General features: G+C 37.7%; 1 protein-coding gene across 3 annotated transcripts in view; it reads left to right on the top strand.

Moving 5' to 3' along the window:
- LOC137277478 (myoneurin-like) overlaps window positions 1-14,975 on the top strand; it is a 28,754-nt gene extending 13,779 nt beyond the window's left edge. The window contains exons 2-5 of one of the 3 annotated variants that reach the window (XM_067809214.1): window positions 2,521-3,053; window positions 3,768-3,926; window positions 6,757-6,841; window positions 7,850-14,975. In XM_067809214.1, coding sequence (XP_067665315.1) covers window positions 2,574-3,053; window positions 3,768-3,926; window positions 6,757-6,841; window positions 7,850-8,736 — 1,611 coding nt within the window. In that variant the 5' untranslated portion in view covers window positions 2,521-2,573 and the 3' untranslated portion in view covers window positions 8,737-14,975. The remainder of the gene's footprint in view (window positions 1-2,520; window positions 3,054-3,767; window positions 3,927-6,756; window positions 6,842-7,849) is intronic. The other 2 variants (XM_067809212.1, XM_067809215.1) reach the window with 2 other exon arrangements.

Raw genomic sequence — 14,975 nt, 5'->3', positions numbered from 1 at the left:
TATAAGAAGATCCTGGTGAGGTCTGATGTGAGAAGTTATAGTAAGTAAAACATCTGTTCTAATCTTGGATAGATCTTAATGCTCGTTACATCCTGATTTAGAGTAACTGCTCTGTCATGATGTGTTCTGAGATGTATTGGTTCAACTTTCAGAGGGATACAAATTAGGCCATGTGCCAGTACGCTGATAATATATTTGATGATATGTTTCGATATTTTACAGCTGAAAGTCCATTTAGAAATGAATAAAGTCATTTACAATGTTCTAAAATATCCCAAAACTTTATTTACAAGCAATTTCACTGAAAGCATGAGGAATGGTGATATGCGTGTCAACACCAACTGGAGTTGTAAACACACTCAAGTACAAATCGCTGACACAGTTATTGTTTTATTAACTATAACAGTGTATCCCACCAGTGTCAAACCAAGTGCAAGGGTGGAGCAGGTGGGGGTGAAATTTCAAAGTCTACAGTATGATATGGCAGATGAACAGCCCAGGGCTGAGATCTATGGGTTTCCCCTGAGGTGATTCCATCATAACACACACTGCTGTAGGCTAGTCCCCATCCTGGTGTTAAGTCTTCCCCCTTGTAGCCACTCATGATGTAACATAACCACTTCAGCGGGATACATTAATCATTGTTAATACATACTGTGCCCACGACAATTAACTGGGTCTGTTATAATAGACTGATATTTAAGTTATTGTGGTTTAGTTTGTGTGCTGTGTTATGTATACATCACTACAGTGACTGCAACCGAGTGTCATGGTACAACACTGGTGTCTATCATATGTGTTGTGGAAATTTTAAGAGGAATTCATTGCAGGAATTCACCTAGGATTCAACAAAGTGCCCTTGTCTTTAAAGTTATAAATGTTTGTTCTGGTCAAATTTAGGCATTTTAAACATGGACATAGTATTCTATGATGAAAATTTAATAAATGAACAGTATAGTCTCTTCTTCATTACAGGTCTTGATCGTTGTGAAAAACATACCTGGAAATATTTCATTCCAGTTAAGGAATATTTACTTCCAGTTGCTACTAGAGAACAATAGCCCCTGGTCAGGTATAGATAAATATTTGATTGCTGATGCAAACCTTGATGTAGACCTTGTTAATGTTTTTGTTCTGATCATAAAACTGTTTTCAACCATTTTCTTGATTTTGCATATGGCAGATGTGCTGTGTTTACTTAGGTACAAGATGGAAGGGTTGATGGGCAACCTAAGGCCTGAAAATGCTTATATGTAACCATCACTGAACAAAGTATTATATTTACTGGTATGTTTTTAAATCATGTCATACTTCCAAATTTGAATGAGGAAATCTTAACAGCCCTTTGTTACTACACAGTTTTCCTTGAGTATTTTGTTAATTTTGAATTTTGTTTTGTTCAGAGCAGTTACTTATCCTGACAGGGTATTTCAACTTAGTCACTGGATCATAATATGGATAAGTAGGTTGTGTAAAGGGTGTTACACGTCCATCTTATGTTTGAGAAACTGTCATATTTCATTGCCCTTATTCATTCAGGTCATCAAGTTCATTTAAAGGAAACTTGTGATTTTGATGAGTATGTAAGTCATTTCCTTTTACACAGCAAGAAAGTAGTTTATAAAAACAAGCTGTAAACTTGTTGAATGGTCTTTTGTCCTTCCATTTGTCTAAGATAATTCTCAAAGGTGAATTTGGTACATAATTTCCAGTTTTGGTTTTGAAAGATTGAGCAATAAGTGATGACCTGAAGACTGTTGTTAACAGCCTCATCACAGAGCCCTTGAAAGGTGTCTATTGTAGTTTTTCACAGTGCAATTTATAAGTGCTCTTTCCCTGTTGCTAAGGAACATTCTCATTTTATTTACACCTCAAGCTATGTCGTGATAAGACAGTTGTGTGATAACTTGATTGTGTCTGGCACCTGGGGTCCTGCTTGTCTATTCAAATATGTCCATGATGCTAGGTGCTCAATAGGCAATCTGTGCTTGTTCAGGGGACCCTTACTCGAAGATCATCTTCAAACTGTGTCACTTTGTTCTCACACAAGCTGTTAGAACTGAAATACAGTAAACTACAGTGACAGGTAAACTCAAAAGGACCAGTAATTTAAATTGTAGTTCATTAAAATGATTATACGCAATTTACTACAATGTACAGCAAGTTTCAGGGACCTCTTTTCACGAAACAATCTTTACTAAGGTTAACCTTAACTCCCATTCTTTAACACGGCACTAAGGCTACTTTAAGGACTTTGGATCACCTTAGTGCTTTGTGAAAAGAGTCCCAGAACAAACAAACAAACAGTTCATTCTCTCATTTGGTGATCCCAGCCTAGAAATTGTACCATACTGGTCGCAAAGCAGGTATGTTGTTCATGTCAGGCTCAAAAAACTTGCTTAGTGGTATTGATCGTTAATCAAAGTATAATCACTGTATTGTTTTGCCATCCTATTGCTGGAATATTATTGAACAAAAGATTCTTTGTAGATCACCTCTCACTATGGTGTATATTTGCAGGACTCCATGGTTTCCTGCCCCACCTACAGACAGACTTACCTCCCCCTGCCAGAATGGAGAGCTCACTACACTATACCTCTGTCAACCATGCTGACTGTCTAATAGGATCCATCAACCAGCTCCGAAGAAAAACAGAACTATGTGACGTCCTTCTCAATGTCGGCAGCCGCCGCATCCCAGCTCATCGACTTATCCTGTCAGCGTGCATGCCTTATTTTCACAACCTGCTGGAGCACAACCCACGGGAAACGCCAGCCGAATACCACTTGACTGATGTAGACCCAGATGCCGCTCAAAGTATTATTGAATTCTGTTACACATCGGCCATATCCGTGACGGAGGAGAATGTGTTGACTTTACTGCCAACAGCCTTCATGTTTCAACTGGATGAGATTAGTAACTTGTGCTGCGACTTTCTATTGTCTCAGCTCCGTCCTGACACATGCCTTGTGACATATCAGGTGGCCACTCAGTGCGACTGTAAGACTCTACAGGAGGATAGTGTAGCCTTCATTAAGGAAAACTTTCAAAAGGTAACATTCAAGAACAGTTGTTTTAATTCCATGTGGCTCTGAGAATTGTAAAGAAATGTACTGATTTTTAGAAAACTTGTAAGTCTAAGAAATAATGAGACACTGAAGAGGAGGACTTTTTGTGGATAGACAAGGTCTTTATTGTAGTGGATGGCTGTAAATCGTAACACCGTTATCATACAAACAGTGTATGGAGTAATGGAGTTAGTATATACACTGAAATGTCACATTGAATGCAATGAAGAAGTTGTCTATTCATAACAGGTGCTCCTCTTCATCATACCAGCTTCTAAATGCCACTTGAGGACGTAATAGGACACTGTTGATGACATATTTCTTGATAGCTTGGTCTTTTTCAACAGTTTTCATGTCACAGTCGTTAAACATATCGTACAATCTGGGAATTACTCTGTAAACCACATATTTCGTGATAGCGTTGCTTTTTTCAACAGTTTTCATGTCACAGTTATTAAACATGTCATGCAATTTGGGAATTACTCTGTAAACCACAAACAGCCAACCTTACTCAGGCAAATAAGGGTACTTTAGTCTTACTCTGTAAACCATGAACAGCCAACCTTACTCAGGCAAATAAGGGTACTTAAGTCAGTGGACCCTAATCTGAATCCTTGGCTTGGGGATATTTGGGATTTGGGATTTGGGATTTAGTGGTAGTTTTGTTCCTCTCTATTCATCTGACTTATTTTGTTACAGATTCTGGCAGAGGAGACATTCCTGGACCTGGCAGTGTACAGTCTATTACAGACACTCAAGTCTCTCCAGGGGGAGGTGTTGTCTGACAAGCAGGTGCTGGATGCCATACAGACATGGGTGGACCATTGTGGGGAGGACAGGCAACAGTCAGCACCACTGGTATGTCCTTGAATGGGGTTAGCTGACTTTTTTCCTTATCCTGACTCATGCTTAAATGCTTAATTGCTTTCATCTTGAGTCAGAATAAATATGAAATATCAATTTTATTCAGAAAATTACATATTTTTCCTTATCCTGACTCATGACAAAAGCAAGCGTAAGTCAGGATAAGTATAAAGTATCAAATTTATTCAGAAAATTGCATAGTTCAGGTGGTATTCTGGCTGTTGAATAAAGAGAGCAGGCCAAGCTACTGGTATTCCTGGTTGTAGGAAGGGCTAGAAGGGTCTGATGGGTGGGTAGTATTATTGTGTACTTTGTGGTAGGTGTATTGATGTTTTGGTCTGTGGGTAGTCCATTAGCATTGCATACTTTATGGCAGGTGTATCAATGTGTTGGTGTGTGGTAGTCCATTAGCATTGCATACTTTATGGTAGGTGTATCGATGTGTTGGTGTGTGGTAGTCCATTAGCATTGCATACTTTATGGTAGGTGTGTTGGTGTGTGGTAGTCCATTAGCATTGCATACTTTATGGTAGGTGTATCGATGTGTTGGTGTGTGGTAGTCCATTAGCATTGCATACTTTATGGTAGGTGTATCAATGTGTTGGTGTGTGGTAGTCCATTAGCATTGCATACTTTATGGTAGGTGTATCGATGTGTTGGTGTGTGGTAGTCCATTAGCATTGCATACTTTATGGTAGGTGTATCGATGTGTTGGTGTGTGGTAGTCCATTAGCATTGCATACTTTATGGTAGGTGTATCGATGTGTTGGTGTGTGGTAGTCCATTAGCATTGCATACTTTATGGTAGGTGTATCGATGTGTTGGTGTGTGGTAGTCCATTAGCATTGCATACTTTATGGTAGGTGTATCGATGTGTTGGTGTGTGGTAGTCCATTAGCATTGCATACTTTATGGTAGGTGTGTTGGTGTGTGGTAGTCCATTAGCATTGCATACTTTATGGCAGGTGTATCGATGTGTTGGTGTGTGGTAGTCCATTAGCATTGCATACTTTATGGCAGGTGTATCGATGTGTTGGTGTGTGGTAGTCCATTAGCATTGCATACTTTATGGCAGGTGTATCGATGTGTTGGTGTGTGGTAGTCCATTAGCATTGCATACTTTATGGTAGGTGTATCGATGTGTTGGTGTGTGGTAGTCCATTAGCATTGCATACTTTATGGTAGGTGTATCGATGTGTTGGTGTGTGGTAGTCCATTAGCATTGCATACTTTATGGTAGGTGTATCGATGTGTTGGTGTGTGGTAGTCCATTAGCATTGCATACTTTATGGCAGGTGTATCGATGTGTTGGTGTGTGGTAGTCCATTAGCATTGCATACTTTATGGTAGGTGTGTTGGTGTGTGGTAGTCCATTAGCATTGCATACTTTATGGCAGGTGTATCGATGTGTTGGTGTGTGGTAGTCCATTAGCATTGCATACTTTATGGTAGGTGTGTTGGTGTGTGGTAGTCCATTAGCATTGCATACTTTATGGTAGGTGTGTTGGTGTGAGGTAGTCCATTAGCATTGCATACTTTATGGTAGGTGTATCGATGTGTTGGTGTGTGGTAGTCCATTAGCATTGCATACTTTATGGTAGTGTATCGATGTGTTGGTGTGTGGTAGTCCATTAGCATTGCATACTTTATGGTAGGTGTATCGATGTGTTGGTGTGTGGTAGTCCATTAGCATTGCATACTTTATGGTAGGTGTATCGATGTGTTGGTGTGTGGTAGTCCATTAGCATTGCATACTTTATGGTAGGTGTATCGATGTGTTGGTGTGTGGTAGTCCATTAGCATTGCATACTTTATGGCAGGTGTATCGATGTGTTGGTGTGTGGTAGTCCATTAGCATTGCATACTTTATGGCAGGTGTATCGATGTGTTGGTGTGTGGTAGTCCATTAGCATTGCATACTTTATGGTAGGTGTATCGATGTGTTGGTGTGTGGTAGTCCATTAGCATTGCATACTTTATGGTAGGTGTATCGATGTGTTGGTGTGTGGTAGTCCATTAGCATTGCATACTTTATGGCAGGTGTATCGATGTGTTGGTGTGTGGTAGTCCATTAGCATTGCATACTTTATGGTAGGTGTATCGATGTGTTGGTGTGTGGTAGTCCATTAGCATTGCATACTTTATGGTAGGTGTATCGATGTGTTGGTGTGTGGTAGTCCATTAGCATTGCATACTTTATGGCAGGTGTATCGATGTGTTGGTGTGTGGTAGTCCATTAGCATTGCATACTTTATGGTAGGTGTATCGATGTGTTGGTGTGTGGTAGTCCATTAGCATTGCATACTTTATGGCAGGTGTATCGATGTGTTGGTGTGTGGTAGTCCATTAGCATTGCATACTTTATGGTAGGTGTATCGATGTGTTGGTGTGTGGTAGTCCATTAGCATTGCATACTTTATGGTAGGTGTATCGATGTGTTGGTGTGTGGTAGTCCATTAGCATTGCATACTTTATGGTAGGTGTATCGATGTGTTGGTGTGTGGTAGTCCATTAGCATTGTATACTTGATCCTAGGTGTATTGATGTATTGATCTGTGGGTGTTCAGTAACAATGTGTACTTGATCCAAGGCGTATCGGTAGGTCTGTTGGTAGTGTATTAGCATTGTACTTGATGGTAGGTGTATTGATGTATTGGTCTGGGTAGTCCATTAGTATTGTGTATTTGATGGCATGTGTATTGATGTATCGTCATGTGTATTGAAATACATTGGTGTTGTACACTTGATAACAGGTTCATTGATGTATTGGTCTGTGGGTAGTCCATTTGAGTCATGTACTTGATGCCACTTGTATTGCTTTCAGGTGGCACACTTCTTCCCTGACTTGTTTGAAAAACTGAAGGAGTTCCTGCCAGAGGAGTTGTTGCAGCTTCCCCTCACACTTGATGGTTTGTATACAGATAACCAGCATATTGTGGTGTTTGGTGAACTTTGTATGTAGAAAACTAGAACAGGCTGCTTCTGTAGCACTTTTATGGTCTGTAGACTATAGTGGTATAAGGAGAACAGTGTGTTTGTAGAACACTGGAAAGCCTGTTTACAGAACAAGAACAATTTATATATAAAGCACAGGAATTGTCTGTAGTTGAAAGAACAGAAATTCTTCTTGAAGAACAAGTAATGAGGCTGTATGCAGTGTTTACGAATGGTGTTTCACAGTAACAGGACATTGGATCCTGTAAGTTTCAGATGTCTGTCTGACCCAGTGAAAATTCACAGGACCCACAGAAAAAAATTAAACACACATTTCAGATTTAACATTTCTCATTATTGGCTTTGAAATTATTAACATTATATAATGACAAACATTATAATCATAAATTTAGAAACAGTGAACACGTATTACATGCCACAAATAACAACTTCAGACAAAAGTTATTGTGACATATTCAGTCAGACACTGGGGCTAGCAGGTTGGGGACTTTTGTCTGACCGTTGGCAAATCTGCCAGATTTGTCAGAGGGTCAGACACTATTCGTGAACACTGTGTATGCAGGAAAAGGTCAGTGTGTTTCCCACCTGGCCATATAGAACATCTAGAGAGATCCTGTGTTGGGCCGTATTTATTTGGAAATGAACTTGAGTGCCACATGTACCCGTGAAGATCTGGGGTAGAATAGGTCTTCAGTAACCCACAAACTTTGACTATGCTTGTCTTAAGAGATGACTAATGGAATCGAGTGTTCAAACTCGCTGACTTGGTTGACACATGTCATCAGTTCCCAGTCACACAGATCAATACTGTTGCTGTTGATCACTGCATTGTCTGGTTTGAGATTCGATTATTCACAGACTGCAGCCATATAGTTGGAATATTGCTGAGTGTGGCATAAAACTAAATTCACTCACTCACATGTACCTTTATTTCTCATCAGTAATGTTGTGCCTTGCTTTAGACATGGACACATCCAGTCCCGTCTCTCGTCCAGATGACACATCCACCTCAGAAGACAGCTTCTCCATGTCCAATGGAGGACTCAACAACAGCAGCAGTAGCATGGTCACCATCTGCACCATCTGCGGGGAGATCTTCGACAACCAGAAAATGCTGGATCAACATAAGCGAGACTGTGAAGAAATGCCCATCAAGCCAGAGTTCCTGCATGTCAATGACAACACTATTACCATTTCAACTGGATCTCCTAAAGGCGACAATGGTTTCTCCGGCAGCCACTTTAGCTCCCTGATTAATGGGCATACTTGTCCCATATGTAACAAGTCTTTCTCAGACAAAAAGAACCTTAGCAAACACATAAAAATACACTCCCAGAGTGGGTTTTCTTGTGAATTTTGTCTTAAGAAATACAGCACTAAATCAAACCTGCAGGGTCACATGAGAGTTCATTCAGGAGATCGGCCATTTTCATGTGAATTCTGCGGCAAAAACTTTAGCACTTACTGTGTCATGAGAGTCCATCTTCACACACATACTGGGGAAAAGCCGTTCCCTTGCCCAACCTGTGGGGTGTCCTTTGCCAAAAATATCCATCTTAAACGACACATGCAAATACACACAGGTGCTAAGCCCCATGTGTGTAACATTTGTGGCAAGCATTTCAGTCGTAGCGATCACGTCAAGCGACACATTCAGAGCATCCATTCAGGTGCCAAGCCTCACACATGCACCCTTTGTGGGAAAGAGTTTGTGCGAAAATATGAGCTCAATAAGCATATGAAACTCCACTTTGCCCAGTCAGTGGATGGGCATTTCAGTAACGGTGTTGGGTTCCATGAATTTGAAAACGGCAATTCAAGTCTCAGTGAAACAAGTTTGAAAGACTGAATGATTCATGTGTCTGTCCCAGGCATACCAAATCAGGCCCCATTTTCAGTACTGTGAAATTATGCACCTGCTCCCCATAACCAGTTGATCACCCATCAGGATGTTCAACAAATAGTTCACCGACTCTACAATGTACAGACATTTCTCATCCCCATCAAGGTGATCATATTTCATAAGCATATTAATTTCGTTATCGTCATCTAAACTGCAGTCCAAGCTATATACCTTGTCAGTATTGTATCAACATTAAGCTTTTGATGCATTTTTAAAATTAGTGACTTATAACTAAGTATTGTTGGCTTGATAACAATCTTACCAAGCATCTATGATGTTTTTTTATGAAAATATTCCTGCTAATTGTGAATACCACTAAATGTTAATATGAATGGTTTTACAATGGATATTGATAAGATCAATTCATGACAATCATCTGTGAAATTGTATATGTATACTGCATATAGTCCAATGTTCGTGGGATAGGGTGATGATGTTAGTTGACTGTGGAACACTACCCAGCTGTTATCACCATCCTCCGTGTACATTAATCAGTAACACAAGCTAATGTTGGTATTGGAGAAATAGATTTCCCGTCATCAGCTAACATATTGTCAATTTGGTCAGTAACATGGTCTGATAAAATGATGCCAAATTACTGGTATGATTGAAAATGTTACTTGTAGCTAACAATTTGACCCAAATATACCACAATATAAATCACACTGTGGATAAAATTTAAAATTCATATCACTAAATGACCCCTAGTTACATGAAATATTGGCTTTATTTCATAGCAGTTTAAATATGATTTGTGTAATGCTAAGTTCTTGTGAACAGGACTGGATAATAACAGCAAGGTGCATGGACTTTAAAGTGAGCTTCCATTGTATACTGTTGTAATCCACTAGAGGCATCAGTAGTTATGCCTGTATGGTTGTCCAAAACTTCCATTGTGACCCAGAAATACTGGTAAAATCCACCAAAGGTAGCCGTGGTGCTTATGCTCTGGTACAGACCCATTAAACTTCCAGTGTAGGCCAAGCTTGCCCTAATACTATGCCTTGTCTTTATATGGCACCCCCATCGGTGACATATCTCATACTGGTATGATCCCCAATCACTGATGCTGATAATGTAAATCTTCCTGGGAGAGACTATGGATGATTGAGTGAGAGATGACTGTGTGTCAGGTTCAGTACAATCATTTTCTTCATCTCTATAAGTGATCACTGCCAGCCCTGGCACTTCACAATAACAGAATATCACCGATACTCAACACTCATCTTAATTCACCACACTGCACATATTCACCTGTATGCATGCATTTCCTCATTGCCAGCTGTTATGCATGATAATCTGTAGCATTAATTACAAACCCTGCATCTCATGGTGATATGGACAGTATAAACGTGTTCAAATTCTGTAGTCATTAATTTTGGTTTCTAATTCATGAATATTGTCCCTGAAAGCTGAAATTATTTTTCAATGCAGTTTCTCTCAAGACTTTATTAGTGTTTTTCTGCAAAGTGATTTTAGTGCTGTAACTAGGGTAAGTGTTTCGGAAGGCAGTTATCTAGCACACTCCTTCCTTGCTTTCCATATTAGGAATACATTAAGTAGAAAGCCGTGGTGATATTAGGATTTAGATTTTCTACCTGTACTGACAGATATTATGTGATATTTAAACACATAAAATGTTTAGACATTTGAAACATTTCTACAGAATTATGTCCTTTTTTACAGGTGATATTTTTCTACATTGTTTTGAAAAGTTATGCTCACAAGAACAGCCTTTGAACGTTCTGTCAAAATCTGAATTCTGTTCAGTGACTCCTTCAGAAGGGGCCATGTTTCATACATGTACAGAAACCACTGAAGGTGAATATATTCAGCAGATGGATTATTGTATCTGACATTTTGAATTGCAAAATTTTGTACAGATTATAGTTTAATTGCAGGAGATACTCCTCTAACAAGGTGCCTTATTTTCTTATGGACTGACTTTTGCATTGTAAGAGTCTGGTATGCATGGTTTTCCTGAATGTTTGACATTGCCCAGCTGAGGCAGTTATTGTGTTATTCTAAGTCAGAATTTGGTGAGAGGACATTCCGTTTTGGGACTCTTTTAGGGTTTTTGTTGGGTTACTTATAATTTATTTATTTAAATGTACATAGTTTGAGATTCTTATTGTTCAGTGTGTATATTATGTTCCATTTTGAATTTTAAACATTGTGATTCCTTTCAAGTCACTTTCAAGTTATATATATATAAGTTATTGGTTACTTCGCCCACATTCGCTTCGTATTTATTGTACCAGTTTCCAGTTTTCATATTTTTGTATGTTTGTTTTGTTACCGTTTAACGACAGTTGTTTGTATGTTTTTTCATGATATATCCTGAGCCTGCAATGTGCCTATGCTGCCATATTACATCAGACCCTCACTGTTTCCATATTGCGGAGTCCAGATTCAGTAGCCAGGTTAAATCAGATAACATGACACGGTTGTGATACGTACATTCCACCTCGAACCTGAACTCAGCTTACAGTAAACGCTAGGCTTAATCCAGAGCAGGGGATATTTAGAACCAGTTTTTGTAGTCACTTTACATAGGATTCAACTTTGGTATCTGTGAGACATTTGGATGTGGAATTCCATGTTAACCTTTCCAAATTAACAGGATTCACTGCCTTCAGATCATCCAAAGAAGACTGTAAGTCTGTCAGAAGTCCATGTAAACTATTGTAGGTATGGAACATTTACATTGGATTTAAATTTGGTATCTTTTACATATTTTGGTGTGGATTTCCATGTGAACTTCTTCAAAGTAACAGGTATGTTACTAAGATTTCACTACATTCAGAACTTCCAGAGTTACCTGTAAGGCTATGAACGGTGGTTTGTCATTCAATACAGAAAACATGAAGTTGTGTCTGTGGATGGTGCATGAAGTCTTAGCTGACATGATCATTAGCTTTTATCGACATATTACATCCCTGATGCTAATGCACCTTTTTTAAATAACTTGTGCATACATATTCATGACTCTGGCTACTGAAGACTGGACTCTCACTTGTTGCCTTGTGATACACTGTGATTACTAATTCATAATATTTTTGGTATTTTTTCCTCAAATTTCTACAAATTGAATGTGAATGTTGACAATGTATCTGTACAGCTGTAGCCTTCAGTTAAAGTGGAATTAGCTAGGAGAGATTATATCATTCACGTTGAATGCTCAAGCTTTTGCCCAGGAATGTTGTTGAAGTAAAGATGAATTCATACTTTGTGCCCATTTACTCTGACTCGGGAATCACAGTTTGAAGATTTGAGAATTGTTTTGTCATTTGAACTTGAATTATTAGATATGGGAAAGAAAATTGTTTTTGAAATGAAAAGCTGTGAGATGATGATGATGATGATGATGATGATGATGATGATGATGATACTGTCCATCCCCAGTGCCTTTCATTCTTCTTCGTATTGGGTGCCATTTTAGAATTTATGAAGGGCTTTTTTTTTTTGAAGATATATAATTCTGCTGTTGTTTTTCCTCTTCTGTATTTCAGATAGTGTAGCATAGATAAATCCTAGAACATTCTATGAGGGTTTGGGTCTTAGTTATAGCACAGTATTCTAATGTTCTGATCCAGTTATAGAAAATTTATGGGAATTTTTTTTTTGCTATCAAACTCCAGTTTCTGTAAAACAAAATTTTTGGTTCTTTTCAGTAAGTGATGTTTTAGGGGGGGTGGGGTTTTGTTTTTTTGTTGTTTTTTTTGTTTTGGGGTTGTTGTTTTTATAACATTTATTGACTGTTCAAAGGGGCAGATATGAGAAGTATTCATCGGAAATAGCCATTTGCATAATGTTGCTCATAGTTTTGAGGAGCTACTCATTTTGTCATCGTCAAGAAAATGCAGCACTGCCTTAAAGCATGATATTTAAACAGCATATTCACACATTCTCACTGATGGTTTATAGTCACATAAGTCACTTCATTAAATAACATGCTCAAAAATTGGGAGAGATTATGATGTTTAAACCTACCATATAACAGTTACATCATTTGTATAATCCTAATTCTCGCACAAAGGCAATGTGTAATATTTATTAATACCTGTAATGATGGTTTTGTTTTCACTGTGCTCTATATTTCACAACTGTGTCAAATACTATTTCTCACTAATCTGACAAGAATGTTAATGTTAATCTTGCACTGTTTCTCTCACATTCCAGACTTGAGTTTCCACTAGGACTCACTTATACAGCACCTGCTCAAACTACAGTAGTTGTGATATATGATCATTGATTAACATCAGGTGCAAATCGGTATGTTCTACTGAAAATATCTTCTGCCATATGAACTGGTTTAACTGAAGATGTGTACAGAAATTTGAAATTAAATTAAATCCAAAAACTTATCAAGAGTGAATTTAGGAGCACATATATTTTCAAAAACATATTTCAGAATATATTTATAGCAGAATTTTTAAGCCAGATCAGTTGGGGTTTTTTTTTCCTTTTTTCAATATGCATGCAAAAATTATAAATAGTTGTACTTCAGTTTTCAATATTTAATAGTATTGATAATGGATATTTTAGCGCACCATTATCCACCAACTGGTACATGTCCAACGCACTACGTAGATCATACATGCAATGCATGGAGAAGGCAAAAATAGTAAAATAAGTATACACTGAAATTGGTGACATAATTTGATTTTAGAAATAGGCTTTGGGAAAGAAAAAATTCAACTTTATTTTGAAAGTTTCCAACGTTGGAGCCGCCTTTATGTGGACAGGGAGAGAATATTTAGTGTTTGTAATCCCAAAAATTTTTGGGAAAAGAAAATACAATTGGTCTGGTGTGGATAAAAAAGCACACAAGAGGTTTAAGATAAAAATGCTGCTTAAATCAGGATGCTTTCTTTCTGGTGTTTCAGTAATTAACATCCAGAGTTTAAAGTCATTTTCAATGAATTTCTGATATTGATGTTCCATTTTGTGTAGAAGTATTAAGTAATGAGGCAACAGTTTTCTTCTTACTTTGGTTGCAAATGTGATATGAATATTATGTTCATGTACGTGAATGGACGGGTTCAAGTCAGATTATGTATCAGGGATACATAAGTTACTGACCTGTCCCAGAGTTGATACGTCCTGACAAAAGAGGATGCAAGTGTAGCATATTGTACTTCTGTAGTTATCACAACTGTTGCCCAGTGTTTTTGCTGTTGGATTCATATTTATTGATCTATTTATTCATTTTCTTTCTTGTGCATTAAATAATTTTTATTAATTTATTTCTTCACATTTGTGTTTCATATTTATGTCATGGAGTGATGCAGTTATTCGGGTTATTATATCAGCATCACAGAACTATACAAATAATATCTGTTATGTTTTTTTTCCATATTGTTCATGGAAGTGCTCCTACATAATGTCGATATTGTCACATTTTTCCACCTGATGTCAGTTTGGTATTCAAAACACTGATATTTTTATTCTTTATAAAATCATCAATTTTCAGGTAATGCTTTGAGATAAACTTTATTCTCAATGGTTTATTCTTCAATTCTTGGCTTGATATTTGACATGATGTCAGCTTGGGAGCCATGACACTCACTACAGGAAGCATGACATCTTATAACTTGTTAAGTTTTGATGATATTTTCTGTTTTGCGACCACTTCAGTCATAATGTTCTTTTTTTCCTTACATATTCTGGTCACACCTGCAATATTTTTTGTGTTTCTCACACAGTGTACATGTATATGTTATTGCAATTCTCTTATTAAACAACACTTTAGTACTGCACGTCACCATGGTTGACTCTCACTATCTTGAATGATAGAACCAACAAACTGTTGGACAAACTTTAAGAGTCTTGGTTTTGGGATATAGGTATAAGGAAGGGTTGCCCCATGACTTGAGTCATCAGTTTGTTGGTTGAAGATAATGAGAGTCTTCTGAATGTATAAACATTTGAATGACAGTTGGTTCGAAGTGACGTTATATTTTGGGCCAAATTCTAATTGTTGATGTAATTTCATAATGTCATTCAGTTGCTGGTATTTCTGATTTTCTTTGTTCGATTAATGGAATAATTGACATTCTCTTTAATTTTTTGTCAACAGCTTTTATTGTTTTACAAAAGAGTTCCCAATTGAAGCTGTGAAATACAAAAGGATTTATGACACTATCAGATTACATTTCAAATAAAAAGACCACTTTGGGATA

This window comes from Haliotis asinina, chromosome 3 (genome assembly GCF_037392515.1).
Source record: "Haliotis asinina isolate JCU_RB_2024 chromosome 3, JCU_Hal_asi_v2, whole genome shotgun sequence".
NCBI lineage: Eukaryota > Metazoa > Mollusca > Gastropoda > Lepetellida > Haliotidae > Haliotis > Haliotis asinina.
Note: the sequence above shows the minus strand (reverse complement) of the source record. Positions and strands in the feature narration are given on the sequence as shown.